Source organism: Danaus plexippus, chromosome Z (assembly GCF_018135715.1).
Source record: "Danaus plexippus chromosome Z, MEX_DaPlex, whole genome shotgun sequence".
NCBI lineage: Eukaryota > Metazoa > Arthropoda > Insecta > Lepidoptera > Nymphalidae > Danaus > Danaus plexippus.
The window spans coordinates 922437-944129 of record NC_083559.1 but is presented as its reverse complement, the minus strand read 5'-3'; the positions used below and the strand labels follow the sequence as shown (position 1 = coordinate 944129).

The 21693-nt window shown below is 37.6% G+C and overlaps 1 protein-coding gene across 8 annotated transcripts; it reads right to left on the bottom strand.

Annotated features, from left to right (window-relative positions):
* Positions 1-3: 3 nt before the first annotated feature.
* LOC116777969 (F-actin-monooxygenase Mical) lies at positions 4-21499 on the bottom strand. Of its 8 annotated transcripts, none has more exons than XM_061526568.1 (27): positions 21323-21499; positions 20719-20903; positions 18561-18737; positions 17802-17969; positions 17637-17721; positions 17375-17562; positions 17124-17294; positions 15134-15331; positions 14667-14871; positions 14306-14482; positions 13827-14000; positions 13221-13357; positions 13080-13146; positions 11744-13011; positions 10942-11205; positions 10736-10867; positions 10598-10669; positions 10310-10464; positions 9868-10092; positions 9566-9723; positions 9152-9258; positions 5271-7634; positions 4893-4922; positions 3529-3619; positions 3027-3221; positions 2771-2855; positions 4-2494 (listed from the first exon to the last, which is right to left on the bottom strand). In XM_061526568.1, exons 2-27 carry the CDS (start codon positions 20893-20895, stop codon positions 2458-2460), a joined length of 7107 nt encoding a protein of 2368 aa, XP_061382552.1. In that variant the 5' UTR covers positions 20896-20903; positions 21323-21499; the 3' UTR covers positions 4-2457. The 8 variants fall into 8 exon arrangements, with proteins under 8 accessions (XP_061382552.1, XP_061382551.1, XP_061382558.1 ...); XM_061526567.1 differs by lacking the exon at positions 21323-21499 and adding an exon at positions 21116-21137; XM_061526574.1 differs by lacking the exon at positions 21323-21499 and adding an exon at positions 21116-21137 and having other exon boundaries at positions 12947-13011.
* Positions 21500-21693: the final 194 nt, after the last annotated feature.

Sequence of the window (21693 nt, the reverse complement as noted above, 5' to 3'; positions counted from 1 at the left end):
ATATATTTTTTTTATTACATTTAATTTGTCTATTGTATGAACAAGAAATACATTGGCTAAAGTTATGTATACTGTTTGAAATAACGTCACATGCGAAGCCTCATTTGTGAGTAAGCACGTAAGAAATTAAACTACAACCATGGAGAAAGAAAATTAAAAAAAAAAGGAATACACTTAAGTCAAAGTGACAGTGACAAGTCGCTTGACAACCTAAAATGCAGACGAAATTGTACTAGAATTGTAAAAAAACAGGACAAGAAAAAATAATCTCAAAAAAATACATGATTACAAGTAATTGTGACATCCAGAGGTAAATAGTTAAAGTTTATTGTAAAAAAAATATAAATATATATATATATACATATACATATATATATATATATATATATATATATATATATATATATTGATAAAGCAACGATTCAGCACAAACGTAACCATGAAATGGATCCGAAATACACCCACACACCGATAATACATATGATATTCAGATTTACCATACATAATATGTTAAGTATAAAAAACAATATAAAAGAAGAAATATATGTAATATTTTTTTTAGTAAAATTATAATAATACAATGAAAAAAACACAAGGAATTGCGGACGTAATTATAATCTGTCCGTGAGTTAGCGACAAATAGTTAGTTAGAAGAATACAGAAGTCCCTTTCGATTGTCGTCTAGTAATTTCCCTAGAACAATCACCTTATCACAAGTGTGAATTGTTGAACTGCATACGGAGAGTATTCAGTTTTTTACTCACAAATATTCAAACGCGACAGTGTTGTTATTTAAATACCACATACGCTCCCGTATTCAGTTCAACGAACCAAACCCTTAGTATGAATAAAGATCGCATCACGTAACACGACAAGTACGGAACAAGCGGACTAGTCTGCGACAGACACTACGGACGTACGTTAATACAAAAATATATATATAATATAATTTATACAATTATTTTCTCTTACAACTAAATATATTTGGGTTTCATGAGAGCGAGCTCCAAATTTATTAGTTTGTATTGACGGAAAAAAAATTATCACATTGATACAGCGTGTTCACAAAATTAATTTAACGATAATAATACTATAATACAATTGACATTCCCTGTTTGTTATATAAATCCGTGTGGAACATATTTTTATTACTATTATTATTATTATTATCAATTTCTCAACAAGCATTTATAAATATATGTCAATAAACTTAGCACAAGTCCGTATCGAACCTAATACGTAGCGTGTCCTGTTTAAATATAGAACTCGTAACGCTGCGTATTAAGTACGATAGAGGAAACCAGTAAGGAGTTTGTATCGAACAGACTGACAGACAGATATACTGATTATATGACAACATCTCATTTAATTTACTAAATATATATAATTTGTTTGTATTGGCACTATCTTAACTATGAAAAAGCACATTATTTAACGTACATTTAACATTAATAAGATAATAAAATTTTAAATATTCCAATTTCCTTATTTCTAAAACTGCGATTTCCACATCAATGACTATGAAGTAACTATCGATTTTTCCGTCACGTCAGTACCAAAAAAATTTAGTAAAAAAAAATAAGAAAAATAAGCAATGTTAGATCTTAAGATATTACAAAAAAAATACTCACAAGAACTTAATTTTAACACCTTCTAGAAGCGTCCATAGAGGGGCACCATTGAAATAGAACGATCCCTACATACATTACAAACTAACATATACATATAAATATTTACTATAAACATTTGGCTCATCTAGCACACCATATTTTGGGACGTTTTAGCAAAAAAAAAAAAATATTAACAATCATATCTCTCAATGCATTTAACCGAATAAATCTTTTAGAATATTTTTATATATGACGACAAGGCTTTTACTATATCCCTATCAAGTTTCGAGGTCATTCAACCGCATCTGTATTAGAACATTATGGTATACAAAATCATATTAATTAAAAAAAAAACAACAATTCCAGACAATTATAATTTGTAGTCTCGATTCATCTCTCTCTATTGAACATTACACTATGTTTAAATGTTAGGCCAATTTTATATATATATATTTTTAAGAAAAATTTCCAATTAATGATATATATATATATATATATTACAAATTATATAAAGAGAGCAAAACTATTTAATATATCTCACAATTTATATATATTAATGATGCATACAGACTATATCACTGATTACAAAAAAAAAAAATACAAAATGTCAAATTCAATTAACAAGTTATTGCTGACACAATAAATGAAATGTTCTCTGCCCTGTGAGCTCATAGCACGTTCAGCTCATTGCTACCTCACACATAATACTCATAGATTGATAATATTATTGAAGCTGTGTCAATAATAAAAATACTATATATGTTTTTATTGTTCGTCTGTTGAGTGTGTTGTGGCTGTCCGTTAACACTCATAACTCTGTGATGCGATGGGTCACCTTGGAATTCTTCTAATCGCCAGCTCTGTTCCTCGATGAAGTTCTTCTCCTGTTAAAAATATATAACTATTAGTATATTAAAAATTATCCTAAGCCTTACCTTACCATCGTTCTATTTGAAGGTATTTAATGTTAAAAATAAATTAATTTTTAAGTTATATGTATGTAATATTATATCGTTTTAATGTTTCTACAACTACCTACATATTCCATGTTTGACCTTGAGAATGTAAGGAAGACGTCGCCTAGAAAACTATAAGATCGCATACATTCCGCATGTTTTATAAACTATGCTAGTCATTTTTGTTTATTGTTATGCACCAACCTATCGGCCGCCATCAGAGCTCGGTGCGCGTCTCGCTGAGCGGAAACTTGGACCAGTTCAGCCACAGTCGCTGCCTGTTCCTCCGCTGTAACATTCATCCAATGTACATACATACGTGACGTGTCGGACGTACAAAAATATAGGACATATGAAAAGTCTGATGAACGAGTAAGCGTTACATGAAAGTTGGCAATGAAAGCTGATGTCGAGCTCAGATGTTCCCTATGATACGATATATGTTATAGATGTGATGTACCGGGTAACGGTCTTGATAGCCTTTTCTGTAATCTGGCGAGGCGGCGGGCGGAGGGCTCGTCGGGGGAGGACTCGCGGGCTCGTCTCTGAGCCACGAGCCGAGCCCACCGCGCTTCAAACCACAGCTGCATCGCGTCCCGCTCCACTGGATCGGGGTCGCACCCGCCATCCTCCCTCGACGACGACGTCAACACTACTGCCAGCACCAAACACGTGCTATATACTCACTCGGCAACCACAGCCTCATGTCACATTACTATGAGCTCATATTGTTAAACCCTTCGAATGTATTACTTGATGGCATACACGGCGACCGGCTGTACAATTTCAACCTTGATATTTTTAACGAACCATCAATTTAATTAAACAACAATAAATTTGGCAAAAACTGTAAATTGAAATTGGTCAGCCGTTATTATGGGATTGCAACAGAAGATGTGAGCTGAAGGTAGATTAGCGTTGATTATGTGTGATTGGATATCAGGTCGACCTACGGTTGTTACCTGGCGGCGCCGGGCTCGGGCTATAGACCGCGGGGGGCGGAGGCACCGGCGGGGCGAAGGCCCCTGTCGACTTGTGCGACTCGCCAACTTCCTGCAAACGCGCATCCTATACCAGACATCTGATAAATCCCAACCATCCCAACACATAACATACCTCTCTTAGTTATAACTACATAATAGAAATCCTATCTGCCAATTCAACTACTTTGTTTGTTTACTTGTTATTTGACATTACAGAGCCCACTACATACAAAATACGGTCATGCATTCAAAATGGCCGACAATACTTACGTCCATACATAAGGGCTTAAGCATGCTATATACAAGAAGATAAGACGATAATTTCATCAAATTTATTGCGTTTGAAGTCCGCGTAAAGCTTAGTCTATTTATATAAGCTAATATATTACTAAGGATTTAAAATTAGATTTCCTAATTAAAATATTGCTAGATTTTTATTCATAATAATGGTTTTCATTAAAAAAATGTTGTAGCTAAAAGTTAACGAGCAGTTGTAACTACGCGAACATTCAGAAAACACTGTCGATTACGTCACTGTGGAGCATTCATAAGTTTTACAATACATTAGAAACACACAGATAAAGAAACAGTAATTAACATGTCTCATTTAAAATTGAATATTATTATTGTATCTGTGGCATCAAAAAAAAAAAACAAATTCGTCAGTAAAAAAAAGGTCCTCTGTCTCGTAGACTTTCTGCCAAAAACATGAAATTGGCAAATACATCACAATATCCTTTTTCTTAAATTTTTTTAGCACTTCTACTCACATATAGTTTTTAAATTTAAAAAATGTTCAGACAATTCTGTTTTGATTCTGCCCAAAATCAGAATTGTATGATTTTACGAAGCAGCATTATCATTAAAATAATCTACGTCCAAAAATATATTACAGGCAGAGAGTGTAAGCGATGCGGCGGAGAACACATACGGATAACAAAAGCCATTCATGCAGAAACACAAGGAACCTAATGTATCAGCTCATACAGGTTGCAGCGTCAGAACATTAGGAACATATCACAGGCAAGCCATAGCAGGTTGTCTCTCGAGCATCTGATGAAAGCGAGCGAGACACCAAAAAAAATAACTGGACGTCGGAGCAACAAAACTATGGAATGTTACCAAAAACATAGCCAATGTCGGAGGATAGGAATGATAGTAGAAATTCCATTGGAACAGTGGGTCCAATCAATGGCGAAGGATCATGTATGACAGGTGACAGGGAACAGGTGTGGCTGAGCGAGACAAGACAACGTACAGTTAGCGGTATGATGAGTGCGAAAGAGATGGCACGGCATGCGACTCACGACATCACGATACTCTATTTGATATGCTTTGCTTACGTGCGTCGTCAGGTCCGGCTCCGAGACACACTGAAAATTTTAACTACTGTTAGTCTACGGCGTGTCCCCTCTCATTACATCACTGGTATTAATATAATATTATTGTGATACATTAGATGCGGAACATCGGACACCCGCCCAGCTAGACTATAGACTATTCAGCCACCTTTATGTACATTATTCACATGTCAATATCAGTGTATGGAGGGTGGTATGCTAATGTTCAGGAACGATACATCCGCATTCTACATTCGGTCGCATGAGATGCGTGCTCCATGTTCATGATTCGTTATTGTACAAATGAGATCATGATGTCAGACGGATCGTATTACGAAAGGTTTATAATCAAACGTACAATTTAATATCAACGATAATTACCTTATGCCGAGGTCCGAGGCGCCGGTTGAAATAATTCGAAATGCTTCTCATAATACCTTTCCTCCTCCGATCTTGAGTTAAGTCTGGATCTGAGAAGGAGGATACGACCGGTAGCGACATGAGCGCGGCTGGCGGGGGACGGGGCCGAGGCGGCGGGGGCGGAGATGGTGGCGTGGCTAGGACGGGTGGGGGCGGCACGGGCGGCGGGGCGCTGCAGACGGGCGACATTCGCTGCCTCCTGGCCGTCTTGCGAATGACACGCTGTCCGTTTCCCAGCCGCTCCAACACCAGCCGCTTCACAAGGTCCGTCTGCTCCTGCCTCTCCTTCTGTATCACCTGGATCCTGTCCACAGAGTCGGGCCCCAACACAGAGGTCCCGCTGCCTGGTGATATCGAGCCGGGGCTCACGTGACACGACGGACCCCAGTCGTTGTACCGCGGTGACACATTCCCGTTCTTACTCAACCTACCGAATGTTTCGCTAGCTGATCTGCATATCGCCGGCGCGTACAGTCTTATACTGCACGGGCTCGCGAACGTTATAGGTTTCTGCGCCTTCTGGTATAACAAACTATTGTGTGATTTCGATTTCTCTGACGCCAGCGGCGGTGAAATGTCTTCCAGCGAAGCCTTGTCGTTCGAATTCTCGCTTTTACATGCACTAGTTTTAGTGGCCAAATCGTCGTTTTCTAATGGCGGTGATATGTCCGATATACTGACAGAGTCGCTTATTGTTTGCGGCGAATTGTTGTCTTCTTTTATAACAGCACTCAAATGTTCGGTTTTGCCCACGGAAATTTCGTCTTCATTGCCGTTGCCATTGCTCATTGAGTGTGACGGGGAATCTCCGAATAGTTTCCTGAATTCCCCGGTCGATTTAAGGCTGTCGTTTTTTGATACGGCGTCACTCTTTGAATCTTGATCGTCTATGAATTTTATCTCGTCGTTGTCGTTTGTGACTTCGACCTCTTCGTTTTCTAATACTGTCGGTTTGATGGTTGTTTCAGAGAATGTTCTCTCTATGAAATTCATCGATCTGTCGTTTGTCGGGGAGTAGTGGCCGTAGTAATCGTCGACCAGTTCCATGTACCCTTCGTTTTTTGGTGTAGCCGGTGACTCTATAGACGGATCCTGGTCCCCTTCGTCTGCGAATTCGAAATGCTCCAGGGCGTTTGAGAACACGATATGCTCCGTGGGACTCGTCTTACCACAGATATGAGATGCTATGGCCGATATGTTCTTAGTTTCGTGGACCATCTTGGGCTCACTCAGCGTTCGGGGATTTTTATTTCTCTTCCTATCGTCTTTTTCTTCGAATCCACATTCATCCAATACAGCGCTTTCCGCTGCCCAGTCTGAAAGTTCAGTCTCCGTGAGGGCCAGCGTCGTCACATCCTTATTCGAGTCCGAGGATTCAGAATCAACGCAGACAGCGGAAAGCGCTGTTGTATTTGTTGCTTCTATTATTTTATCATCTTTGCTATCATTAATATTATTCGCTATTGTTAGACTATCTAATTGAATCAATTCCCCACCCTCGTCATGCACTTCGACTCTCGGAACTGATTGGTTTGATAACCTCTGATTTATCGAGGAATCGTCTTCTGACAGTGAATCAGAGTCTATTCCCAGATGGTCCAGATTGCTGTTTCCTTCCTCGGCTGGCAGCACTGGATCGTAGAATGGCGAGAGGCCTTGCTCTAATAAATCTAGCGGCGCATCTGGGAACAAGTTACTTATTATATCTGGCATCGGAACCTTCTTGTAACCCGTCGTAACCCGTAAAGTGCGTATGGGTTTGGGAGGCACTAATTCTATTGGCGACGTGTTACGATCCTTCTGAGAGGCGATATCTTCAGGTTCTTGTGTTATTTTCGCTGGTAGCGATTGATCGGATTCTGGTTCCTCGTTCGACTGCGTTGTTGCCATTTGCATTGTCACTGATATTTGTTCAGTTACCGGTTGAATCGGTGCTGGGTTTAGTAGTTTTTGGAATTCCGTTATGTTACAGCGGAAAGCTTCTAGCTTGGTGTCCAGCTGCGAGGTGGAGTCCGATTTCTTGACAGACGGTGGCGAGGGTTCGCCGAGGAGATACTTCCTCTTTAGTTCCAGGGCCCGCTTGGTGGCCAAGCCGCCGGCTGATCTCGTGCGGCTCAGAGGATAGTCCTGAGGAGCGGTGGGTGCCACGGGTGCTATAGGTGCGGGGGCAGCGACGGGTGCGACAGGTGCCGCCTCCGTGACGAGTATAGCGGGCGGGGTGGTAGCGGGCGCGCACTCCTCACGAGCGAACTCGCTGTCCGTAGACACCTCGGTGGCTGATGAAACCTCATCCTCACTACTCTCACTATCTTCCTCAGACTCCATCTTAAACGAACATTGGATGTTTTTTTATAAATCACGGCAAGTGATCGTTTCAAAAACCCGTTTAAGGTATAATATACATGCATATTTATGAAAGAAAAAGCGAATATTTTTGTTAAAGCGAGACTAATAAAAGCCATATAGTTAACTTAGCACACTAGCTTCCACACTAACTTAGTTTTAAAATCAATACACTAACGTTATATATCAAAATCAGAACAACAACAAAATAATGTAAGTGAAACATTAGGTGACTGATGATTGATACAAAAGAAAAAAAATTGTACTTCATATACGAAAAAATTAAACAAACAAGCAAATTCTTACGAAAAATAAACTAAGAGTGACATTTCAATTAGATTTCCATCCAACTGGTGTATAAATCTTAAAGTGATCGACGGTCTACATAAAAAAAAAATATACAGATAAAAATACATTTATTATAACTTATTTAGATTATTCAAAACAAACTATAACATACAATTTATACGAACACATAGTTTCCGCTTCTACCCGACAAATCTCTTTCGATACACAACATACACCTTAGTATTGGTAATATTTAATATACTTCCACAAACTCTCTAAACACCACAAAAATTTTATTGACATTACCAAACATGCAAAATTCTATCGAATAAAAAATTTCATGGATCAATGAGGTGGTGGTGATAATAACTTATAGCCAACGAAAAGAGATAAATAGCGTAAACAAACTTTGATCATCACAATCCAACTTATAGGTAAATATAATACGAAATTGAAGAAAAGAAAGTCTAGTTTAATATTAGTAATAATAGTAAGGTATAAAAGAAGAACAGTAGGTTATATATCAAGGTTAAGCTTCACTTTTTTTTTATAAAATCTATATTAATTAATTAAATTGAGGTGTTTTATTCTTTTATAAAATTTACTCCAGAATTTCGCTACCTCATAAGGCATCTACGATATCTGTATTAAACCTATATTTTATAATTTTTTTTGTGCCTGTCTGTCTGTCTTGTTCAGACTAATTCTTCCGCTGTCGACAAAGTTTTCACAAATCGATCTAGTAGACTCACCTGTTTACAAATTTTATCTCGTCTCGTTGGATATGTTATATAATAAAACAATAAAACTCAAGTTAGTGTGGAACAACACTCTTACCAAACCTCTCGCCGCCGCCTTTATGAACAAGATATTAATAACTTTACACATGCGCAATGACAGTGACGATGATAAACTATTGTAACGAATTTAACTACCGAATTAACTAATATATTTCAGGGAAGCACTACAGAAGCACTTTAATCCAGTGACTTTAAGATATATAAAATAGTATACTCTGTTTGAAAAGTATTTAACAAAAGTATAGATAGATAGTTATTTAGCTTGGTTGAAGAATTGCATAGATGATAGTATGGAATGAGTGACGTCACAAGCTGGTTGCAATATGGCGGCGTATAGCGAGAGGCGGTCGCCGCACCTCCCCGGTAGCGCAGCTGTTTATGGACAGTCTACGCCAGAACGCAGCGCGGTACCTCGCTGCTGTAGGTCGGAGGCCGGGGCTCCGCTGGCACCTCACGGCGGCGCGCCTCGCGAGCCGCTCGCATACGGGAGCAAGACTCGTTACCGGATGACACGGCGCCTGTGCGACACATACACATACATACACTCATAGCAAAAGTTTACTATTGATATCTATTTTAAAACCACCTTATACATGAGGATTTCTGTCTAAGCTCGCATATGTCTCATTTGATGTTGTCATTTATTTTTTATATAACAACTAAACTTTTTTAAATCTCCATCGGGATAGCCTCTAGCTAATTTACAGACAATCCTCCAAATGGAATATACAGGGTGTTCCGGGGGTATCGACTGTGAACTAAATGACATACCGAAGAAATCCCTTTTTTTAATTGTCATAGAAATAAATATAGAAATTAAAATACCCTCTTCGGAATAGTCATCATAACCGAATGAGTCATCCGAGAAGTATAGGTGTGTTTGAGCTGGGCGAGTGTTCTGTAACTCGGGTTCCGGTGAGTCGTCAGCCTCCTCGGAACACATGGCGTCCGTGAACTCCTCCGAACTCGAGTCCTCTTCGTCACTACAATATAAATATGAACATTGAACGACCTGCCATTTAATTTCATATAATATTGCAGCAAACATTTGACATACTCGTATTTATATGACACAAAATGATTTATTCCGCTCGATAACTAGTCTGTTGGAGAACAATCATAACTACCTCAATCCACCTGCGCCGGATGTCTCTGAGGCTAGGAAATTTCTGTCTGTCCATTCGTCTTCGTCAATCTCCCTGGCTCCTCCATCAGACATCTCAAGACTGATCCTCTCGGGAGTCGCGAGTGTATCGAGGCGAGTGACCTTCGTAGACAGAGAATCGGGAACACTAACGCCAGAATGTCGCAGACACACCAGCCTGCTGCCGTAGCGCTCCATAGTGTAGTTCCTTTTGAACACAAAATTATTTATTTACATCATAAATTGAAAAAATCCAATATAAATGTCTATTTATCTCGTCTGTCCGCGAACGCGGTTGCACATCAACAAAAACGTCGGTAGTATGTAGATTAAATTAATAAAATACGCTTAGTAATCCGAAAAATATTAATTTCGTCTAAATTAATACTCGCTAAATTCTTAGATCTTTATATGTTTAAGGATACCCTGGTCGGAGTACGGCTTTACAGACGGCACAGCGGAAACAGGATCTGTGAAGATGTAGCCCATCAGCTGTCACCGCCTCGGCAGCGAACACTCGGGTGCCGCAAGACGCGCACTGCATGCCAGCACTAGACGGACCGCGCCACGTGCGCTTCAACTACACGACAAAAAGACAAACCGAGAATAATGTTGATATTTTCAGTATATGACAATATTCAATATCTGCAAATCATAAACATTCTAATGGTGTTTTTGCGAATTACGTGGAATCAGAATCATTGTCGTCTCACCTCTTCTTTGGGCGAGGTCTTCGACGTTTCGGGTTCGTCTTTCTTTATGAATTTCGTCGCTAGGTTCGCCACCTGTTTTACAATACACACGTTACTTGGCGTCACCTCACAGACATGTAACTTGTAGTACGGCTTCACCTTTTTCGTTCCATGATCAGGTCGTCCGGAATCGCGTAGTTTCTGGTCCAGTTTGTGAAGCGTCTCATCGATCTCACCCCACTTCTCCTCGTTGCTGTCACCTTCTTTTAGACGTCGTTGTCGCCCAAGAAACTGTTTCAAATATTATATTATCAATAGATCTTTATCTGAGTAGGTATTTACAATTATCAAAATTCACTGCCCACCTGTTCTCTGTCCCATTTCGGAACTTTTTCTGCCGTCTTAGGCTCAGGGCGACCGAGCCTGTTTTCCATGATCTTCCGCTCTATTTCCTTTACATTCCAGTCGTCTCTTTCTATTTTCCCAACCGATCTCATCAAATCCTTCGGTTTCGATGCTTTAGGGACGGCGCCCCCCGAAGAGGTGTTCGACAACTCAGCTGCCAGTCTAGCAACACGTGCGCCGCCGCCCACTGTCCTAGCGCCCCCACCGACAACACGCCCCTCCTCCTGTGAACATTAAATATACTATAATTATACACAAATGCTACGGAGCTTTTTCCGAAGATTAAAACCGTTGGTGTTTTTTTTTTCATCATAATCAGGAAGAAACTTTTGATAATGATTTTATTTTATTTTACATTTATTTACAACATCAAGTGCACATTGTTACGTGATAACAAGCCGGGTTAGTTTCAAATAACGTGATAAAATCCACGCGATATTCTCTACTTTTAACAGTTCCAACATCTGAGTAAACGCATATCGGAACAATGTAAAGTAAAGGCGTTGTACACAAGTGAACATTATTAAGAGTCATGCACACTAGAATCAGTTATTACGACACTATTAATTTAATATATTTTAATATCAACTAATGATTAAACATCCTAACATTTCTTTGATAATTATTTGGTCGAAATGTTTTTCTGTTTTTGTTTTATATTTAATACAAAAAAAAATACATCGATATGTCTCAAAGCGATTCACCTCCATCGTGGGTTGTATTGTTAGTGTTACCATGCAGCACACGACACACATATCTCACATAGTGTTGCAATTTCTTTTCCAATTTTTTGACACGTTCGTCAAACTGTGGGGCGCTCGCCCTGTACTGTTGCAGGCCGTAGTCGTTCTCCAAATCAGCTGATGATGCGAAGTCGAGCCTCGGCTCCGCTGCTAGCATTTGTAAACTCTTTTCGAAACGCTGCCTCATAATCTCGCGGGCGGCTTTCCGTTTGCCTCCGCTCTTCGGGCGTTTTGAATCAGCGTTTCTCTTATCCATCATATCGGACACTCTTTGCAGCCTGAACGGCAGTTCACCTGAATTTCTTCTCTGAAAACTACGTTCGGGGCTCTGACGCGGTTTGTTGGCGCCTTCTATCAGATCTACCACACGCTGCCTTCGTAAGGCCATTTCCGGATTACCAATGGATTGGGATCGTTTGCTCCGGTCTGGGCTGGGTGTATAGCAGCGTTTACCTTCGATTATATCTGTCATTCTTTGCAAACGGAGCACCATGTCAGGGTTATCGACTAGCCTGGAGCGAACTACACCACTCTCTGGACTAGGGGTATCTCGCTTTTTATCCTCAAACAACTTTGCCATCCGTTTAGCACTTAACGCCATTTCCGGTGAACCCAACGAATTCGACCGTCCATAACGTGCTGCAACTTCCGGGCTCTGTGAAAATCTTCTTCTCTGCATTTCCGCCACTTCGGACATTCTTCTCGTTTGCGGTACGAAGCCTTCTGTGGAAGAAGCGCGAACCATCTTCTTGTGAGAAGCTGTTCCAGATAAATCTTTTTTCTTCTCACGTTTCGTTGTTTCAACAATAGTCGCATCAGTATTAGCAGAATCATCGTCGAAAACGGTCGAGAAATCTGTATATTTTATTGTATTCTCGTCTAGTCCTTTCAGTTTGCGAGGAGGTTTGGCCTTGGTTTTATCAACTGGTTTATTTTTGAAGTAAGAGTTCAAGGGTTGGTTGGCTCCCTTGGATTTGACCTTGGTCTTAGCGGTGCCTGCTAATAGCTGTGCCAAGGAATCCCTTAACATTTTAGGATCCGGTGATTCCTCTGGATCCAACAACGATATAATTTGTTCCTGAATTTCTCTCTGCTTGGCCGAGTGCTTTTCGCTGTCCAGCGTCGTATCATGCCCTTCGATGAGCCGCGCCAGGTGTGTGATATTGTTAAGATCTAGCTTTTCAATTTTTTTCCTTATATACTCTGCTGGATCGTTACTTACTTGTGATCGAAGCGAGCGTCGTTTCTTTCTGTGACTGGAGTGTGATTTCTCAGCCTCTGCTGTGTCTGTCGAAACAGTTAGTATTTAATGTTTGAATAATTATATTAACACGTTACTAACACTACCAGCTTACTCGTATAAGCAGACACTGGATGGTCGACTGTGTTAAGGATATTTTCTTTCTGCTGACTTTGTTTAATCTGTAAAACATTGAACAGTATAGTAATTGTGATTATAAAAATATGTATAAAATCTGTTCAAGAAAATTATCAACCTGTCTGAACATGTCGGTCTTGTGATAAATATGCGGTACTTCGCCTTTGAAAGCGTGATACACTCGCAGTAGATAGCTCCGCAGTTTGGCGTCGGGCGTCTCTCTTGTGGGGCCATTCGCTGCTAGCGGTGAGATACCTATTGACAACATATAATACTATTCACACACAAAAACATCACGGACTGGATATTCGAAGATCAATTTTTATTGATTATGAAAAATTTGCATAACGAACTTCTTTGATTGAAACTAACGATTTGTTTGGTGGCAGGTAGTACTTTGCTTTTAGAGAAGAATCCTCTCATCATTTCATGGAATCACCGCGCGGGTGCCAGGTCCATCGCGTTGCAGGGAGAGGAGCTTCAACAGTGCCTGGGACTTGCGACCCAGGTGTAGGTTTAAAGGGCCGCTAGCTAACGCTTGTTAAACACTCACCTCCACCGTCCAAGCTCCTCTCTCTACCTAACCAAATTTGTAACGAACCTACTAGGGCTGCCTCGTAAATTCCAAGAATGAACTGTTAGTTCTGGACAGGCCCAGGTCTTTTAGCAGGTTGTAGGAGATTTGGATACAAATCCAAATATAGTATAGGTATTCAACCCTTACCGAATTCCTGTTGCAGTATTTGATATACCAATCGCGGTGGAGTATCTGGGGGCATCAGGTCGGGTCTGTAACGCCTCAGGAGGTTGCACAGAGACACGGGACCTACGGCAGCTCGGATGCCGGGTTCGAAGTGTTTCACCCACGACAGCAATGCATCTTCAGATATCTCTGGCTCTGCGTGGACATAATTTATGTTGATTAGTTCACTTTGCATGTAGATATAATCAACAAATTTACCATTAAATCCACAGCTAAGCTTATCCAAAAAAAAATGCGCTTTACAAGAGGGTATACTGATATATATATATACTATATACATAAAATAAAATTTAAAAAAAACCTAAAATATTAGAATGATACTTTAAAAAAGTACTCAAAATTATATTTTTTCCGTCTTATATACAATACGTAGGCTACACTAAATTTAACGACCCTAACTAATGATTAGGAATATAATACACTATTTGTTAGGACATTACCTCTGCGCCTCTTCCTCGCACTGTTCGCTGCGTCCAATGGAAGGGGATCGTCTGAGTCGTAGAATGATGTAACCCTATGAGGTGTGACTGCCGTGCGATTCAAGTTCGGGTATCTCGTACCCGGGTCTAGTGTGTACGCGCCGAAATCTCGATGCAAGTTCTCTGGGGTCGTTTGAGCTGAAGAAATATTCATATTATCATAAATTACCACAAAAAAAAATACGTTCACAAATGTGTTATCCAATTTAATTTTAATTACTATACCAAATTGAACACAAGGATGGGTTTTTGTTTTTATGGGCGTGTGATGTTTTATGTAGTACATATATACCATGGATATGAAACACATATCAGGACATACCGAGCAACCTGTATATGGATTCCCGTTCAGCTATAACCTGAAGTGGGTGAGGTTGTGGCGTATGGCCCCAGGTTCTCACGGCCCACGCGGCGTCTAGAGCCGATAGGAAGCCACGAGCGCACCCCGAACCAGTCGGCCAGAACGGCTCCAGGAGACTGTCTCCAACCAGCTGGCAGAGCAACCGCCTGCCGTGACGCTCGTACACCTGCGAAATGACACACGTATTGTATATCCAAAAAAAACTTTATACATCTGCTGTAAATTTGCCTTCTATATGTCAGTGTGAAGATACTTAATTGATGTTTCTATTAATATTTATTGGTTGCGAGTAACTTTTTCTTTTAATATACTCCACGGATATTGAAAAACGTGTCAAGGTCATCATCAGCTGGCATAGGAAAAGAGTGAGTACATCTTGTGGGTGCGAGAATATTTTCATAATTTCCGAGAGTAATTATAACACTCACAATGCTAGCGTTCTCAGCAGCGTACATGGAAGTGAAGTCAAATAGAGCCACATCCGGTTCCCCGTAATGGTTGAGGGCGAAGTCTTTGAGAGGAAGTCTACCATCGGTCGAGAAGCGAGCAGCTTCCTGTGCGTACTTCATCAGGGAAGAACGGTCCACATTCTCAACTGACAGTAGACGAGTCACGTCCGCGAAATCCTGGCGCAATAGAAAAAATACAAACTAAAATCAACCTTAATAAAATATAGATAAGAATTAAATTCGTTTAAAAATATATTCTATACAACTATTAGGGCGTAATAGTGATAGTAAATATCTCTTTTATCAGACGTTTTGGCGGTCGTTAGAAAAAACGAAAGGAGCTTTACTATGAGTTTTCATAGTTAAATTTGTAACAGTGTAACTGTAGGTAAAGTGTAATGTTATAATAAAAGTACATGTATGTCTGTCGGTCGTTCCATTTTAGTATATAATTTTATTGATATATATTTAACAAGTGCTCCTATACAGTGCGCAGTAACATGTATTCGATTATTTGATGTATGGATACGTTTACACACATTCACTGTAGTTTTTATCTCATATTTTTTTACATATATGATTATTAAGCTATATTTTTATTTCATTTTTCGCTTAATATTATATCAAATTAGTTTACATATAAATATAACACAGCAATTATATGTGTGTAGCCCACGGACTACCAACAGCTATATATATATATATATATATATATATATATATATATATATATATACATATGCGACATACATAGAACCGATGAGGTCTGTATTCATTTAGGTCAACTGACTCACTTTCCTCATTACGGCCGAGACCGATCTGACTACGACGATTTAGCTAATTGAAAGCGACTGGTGGTTTTCATACCCGGCTGGCTATACACACGAATACATTGAGCTGTGACGCTGGCGTAAATTTGGTAACATTTAAACCTATGAGATAAAAAAAAATCAAAGGAATATTATGCGTTACTTTAATTCCAATATTGACGTAAGATTAGACGTGGACTTATGGAATATATATTATTTGTACATAAAATTATATATACCTGAATATATATACCTGAACCATTAGAACGCGTTTGCATCACACTGCATACGGAGCGTAAACAGTTTTTTCATTTGTAAATGTTCACACAGTATACTATCAATGTGGTTTCATGAATGAAAAACGGGAAACTCTCAGTATTTTGTGACGATTCGATCTTATTATAAGCACATGGAATAGATTTTCGTATTAAACTTTTGGAACTGATATAAATTTGTACTAATACAATTAAAATCTTTATGCTAAAAATTATATTAAAGAGATAATTTATTAATTTTTTTGTGGCACATAAAACCTATGTGCGGACACGGAATTACGTCATATACATAATTACTTCTTTAAGAAACTAATTTTATCAACCATTACTATAGAATAGTTCAGGAGGAAATATCACATATATGTACATACGAGAACACAGGAACGTGCGATATATTCTCATAGATTATATACATGTCTAGAAAAAAAATACCAATGCCTAAGAACTTGAACATTCTAAAAACAACTTTAATACAACCATTATACATAATACAATTCGATATAAACAAAATTTATATCGATAATCGATATCAATACAGCAGAATCGATTTAAATCGATCACTGTACTATTGCGCGGTATTTTTCTTTGATTGTATTCATTATAGGAAGATATTCTTATATGTATCGCGGAAATGCATAACCCTTTTAAATCATGTCTCATGCCATAACCAGTCTAAAGAATGCCATCATTGTGTTGAGTTCACACTTGTGACGTAAGCGTACACGCACACATACACCTACACTTTTATTTGTGTGTATGTATACAGTTATAATGATAATGGCACAAATACATATACATGCATGCCTTGTCTGTATGTGTACGTGTTTGTACGTGTGTGTGTTAGTGTCACTGTATATGCGTATGTTGTATATCTATTGTACTCACATTCACTAAGACACCCTTCTCTAGGAGGCTGTGTTTCTTCGCTGTCATGACGAAGTAATGCGTGTCGTCTTTGTAGTACACAATGTTCTCGAGATCTATTCTAGTCACTTCGTACAACTCCTTGAAGAACTTCTGGTTGAATATGAATGCCACGCCGCTTATTTCCGGCACCTGGAGAATATTATTCTTCAGTATGATATATTTTATATGTACATACATATATATGTATAATATGGACTAAATATACTGACAGACGCCTCCTGTTCCGTGTGTCTGTTAATGAAGTTGGCTGTGATAGCCATAGCCAGCTTCCCACGGAACTCCTTCCGTTTGAAACCCTGAAGGGTGTTCCGTTTGCCGTCAGCGCCTATGAGAGCATCAAATTCGTACTGAGATACAGGGTGCTCCGCTGGATCGACACGCGCTCGCCAACCCAAAGCTGTATAAATAAATAAAACAATCATATTTCATCCTTAGAATTTCCTTTTAAGATAATTTATCTTTAATACTCACTCGCTGATGACTCTGTTCCAGTCGGCTCCAAGAGCTCTTCGAAACTGACACCTTCGTGAATTTCAACACCAAGCAAAAGAGATACCTGTAAATCGATAAAAAAAACGTAACATTCCACGCCCATTATTATTATAGAGGCGTCGTTTTCCATTATGACGTCATCACCTTCATGAGTATGCACTGTAACTGTCTAATGCTTATATGGTCTATGGCACCAGCGCAGAACTTGCCGAAGAACTTCTTAGCACCCAAAGCTCGCAGGTCGTGTATCACAAACGGCCACAGATGTAACACGTTGTTCCGGGAGAAGCGATCGCGTTTTTCTATAACGACCTGGGAAAATTTAAATAAATTTCACAGCTGCTTCGCCTTAAACTTACAGTTCGTAGTTTTTCTTTCCTAAATATCAGCAAAGGTATGAAATACTGACGAGACACCGAAAAAACCTATACTTTATAAAAAAAATAATAATAAAAAAAAATCTTTGTATTATTATTGAAAAACGGAACGGAGTTCAAATTATACTTCTGTATATTTATTTAATTATTATTTTAAATATTTATTAATTCCGATTGTACATACAACTTTTATGTGCGACCTATTTGTGTATATAAAAAACTGATTTCAATCCAAGGAGGTCGGATTAAGAGCGGACAAAAAAAAAACACAAACAAAAATATTAATAATTAGAATTTGAGCAACTTTCATAAATTATACAACACGAGTAGCATGTTATAAAATATGTATTTCAATCTCACCATAACCAGACCGTGACGTAACGAGTTTAGAAAATAATTTTAATTATATATGAAAGGGTTCTTTAATGTATGTCAGTTGGTAAACCTGTAAAAATATTTACTAAAAAAAAAAAATACATATGTAAAGATTTTTAGCCAGTAATATTTGGTTGTATTGTAAACTTACGACTTTAGCGCCAAGCAGTTGACATTCTATGGCCGCCCGTAGTCCACATGGACCCGCCCCAATCAGAAGCACCTTATTCTGACTGCAGGCCCGACCCTTGGCGTACACCTTGTGATTGGCGCGAGCGTCAAACTTTTTGAAAAGCGCCTGCGCCTTCCACGAACTAGCTAGCTTCGCCTAAATTACAAGCGTTAATTACAATAATTGTTTTTAAGTGGCAAATTATACATATTTTTTATTGCTGCGTTCATATTCAGTTAATTAAATTAAATTAAAAAAAAAAAAAGTTTTTTAACGAAGCTTCAATAATTTACATTCATTACGGTCCAAAGTGGAGTGGCAAACTGTTAAGAGAGTTGAAAATTAGAGCTCCATACTTGAGGAATAAGCCTTTTGTTAAGCGTAAAAAATTAACGTGAAGTAAATCCGTATAAAATGGCTACATTTAAGAGTGTGCCAGCCAAAGTCTTTAACTTCGTTCATACTAATTTATAAAAAAAAATGTGAAGTGCCTGTTTACTTTTAATTTGAATTAATTTAATTTCAAATTAAATAGCCTTTTACTAAACTCATAAGAGAGTTTATACGACACCTACATCATGAATTTTAAATGTTTGTCTATCTATCTCAATGATTGTTCTGACTAATCTCTAAAACGGCTGGACCGATTTTGCTGCAATTTCAGGAGTGTTAAGGTGTGACCTGGGATATTTTTTAACAGACTTCAAAAAGGAATGGGTTCTCCATTCGACTAAATCTCTGTTACGCTATCACGCCTTCTATTAAAGACCAATTTTCAAAATTATATATTCAAAACAAACAGCATTGTTTTGAGATAATTCCAGCGGCTCTAAAGTAGGATCTTATTATGAAGGCATACTTGACAAAGAAAATGAGTTCTTATAATGTTGACAAACCCTGTCGCAAAAGAGGTTTAATATGTGAGACAGAACCGCAGCCAAGAGCTAGTCAGAGCTAAAACATAACTTCGCTTTACTATCATATTAAAAGTATAAATTAATTTTAACCATCTGAGTTACTTAACTGTGTAAAGCTACATAAAAACAAAACAAATTGATTTTAAAAACTAATTTTAGAGATTATCTATTAATACTATGACACATAACTAGTTGCGGAATATATGTACTTTTTTTTTTACAATCTTATCGCCTTGGATAACACGTCATTTAGCTAGGGTAATATTTATATCATGTGATATCGAATACAAACAAACAAATTGATAACTATCAATAAATAACATAAATTTGTATTCAAAAAACGATTTGAGCAACAATAAAAACAATACATAGCATAAGTTAAATTTCAAACAAATTTTTTTTTTTTAGTCATATACAGAAAAGGCACAATGGCATTACTGAATAATGCTTGTACATTTAATATATATAAATAAAAAAAAAATGCATAGAGAAATTTTACATTAGTCGTCTATAAACAAGACGAAACATTTGGAAAGTCATGCTTATAATTTAACTTTTATTTTAGAGGCTGAATAAAAATGTCATTCTTATTAGCGTTGCTTAATTGAAAAACAGCAGACAATAATTTGACCATCTATCATATCTTTTATTATGACACAACATAAAATTTATTAATTATAATTGTAACAGACTAACAATGATTCATTATTATGAACTGAAATTATTTATGGCAACATTAAAACATAGTAAAATATTTAAAAAGCATTATTCGATTACGGCCTTTCATATTCGTAGCTTAATTTTTTCAATGCTGTTATTGCTCAAATTACTTCAAACAAAATAAAGTAAAGATGATTTAATTGCAAAATAATTAAAACTGCCTGTATTATATTTAGGAGATTACAAATCTAGTAATTGGTAACACTGAGGAATTTATGAATCAATTCGCATTCGCTTAGAACATCTTGCTTTAAAATACATTTGGATATTTTTATTGGCCTCTCGCCAAACAGAAACCAAGTGAAGAGAATTTTGATTCATTCACATGTTTACACTATTATTACATATTTCAAATAAATGAAGTATTTTTTTCCCACCTTTAGATGAACATAGAATCGCTTTAAATATGTTTTACTGCATCTTAACTCAATCAATCACATTAACATAGGGGTATTATGATAAAATTACCCACTATTGCTATATTAAATTAATCAACTTACCTTCAATTTAGGATAAAAATCAGGCAATCTGTTGGGCTTCAAGTTAAGAGTATCACAAATTTCTCTGTGTAATGTTAAAATCTGTTTCATAGTGCCCGCTGAGCAGAAATGATCAAACATCTCTGCTGCCAGCGCACACTCCGGAGGAGTCGGGACCTTCTGCCCTCCGCTATTCATATTTGTGCCTAAACATAAACAACTATGTTAATTAAAAATTAAATCTTATGATTTAAAACAAATATATTAAACAAGAACCACTTTGAGAATGAGAATTATAATGGATATTGTTTTTAAATTGAGATGAAAAACATTCTTTTCAAATTACTTTCTTTAATTAAAGTAATGATCAAATGGTACATTCATTTCAATAAAGTCTTTGTACTTTCAACCCACTCACCTGACATAAATAGATAGATGTAAATGCAGCTATTTATATAAATATGATATGATTAAAGGACGAAATACCTGCTCTCATTTATAAAGTTAAATTTGTAGTCAGGTAGGTAGGTCAAAACTATTACACATTAGTAGGTGAATGGACCGCGGTATATATTTAGAATAATAAAACATAGTCGCTCAAAACGAGAGATAAAAAGAAACTCACCTCACCGCGTCCTTCATAAAAGAGAAACTTAAAACTAAAGACGATTAAGCTATCGGTTACATCAAATGTTTTACTTAATTCCAAGACAACTAAACTAAAAGATTAGAAATTTTAAGACAATTGAATTGAAATTGCTCGTTATCAAGTTGCATTCACTATTGTGGATCTATATTCACCAAAGACTATTTTGAATGAAAAATATTTTTGAATCTGTATTCGCTGAAGTTTATCTCGGATATCGTATCTATGGCACATAAAAGTAAATAAGTTCTAAAATGTAGACCTTAATAAACACGGAAGGATCTTGATCAATAACTTAAAATTTATGAATTATATTGACTTCAAAAAATTAATAGCCATCTCCATGCATC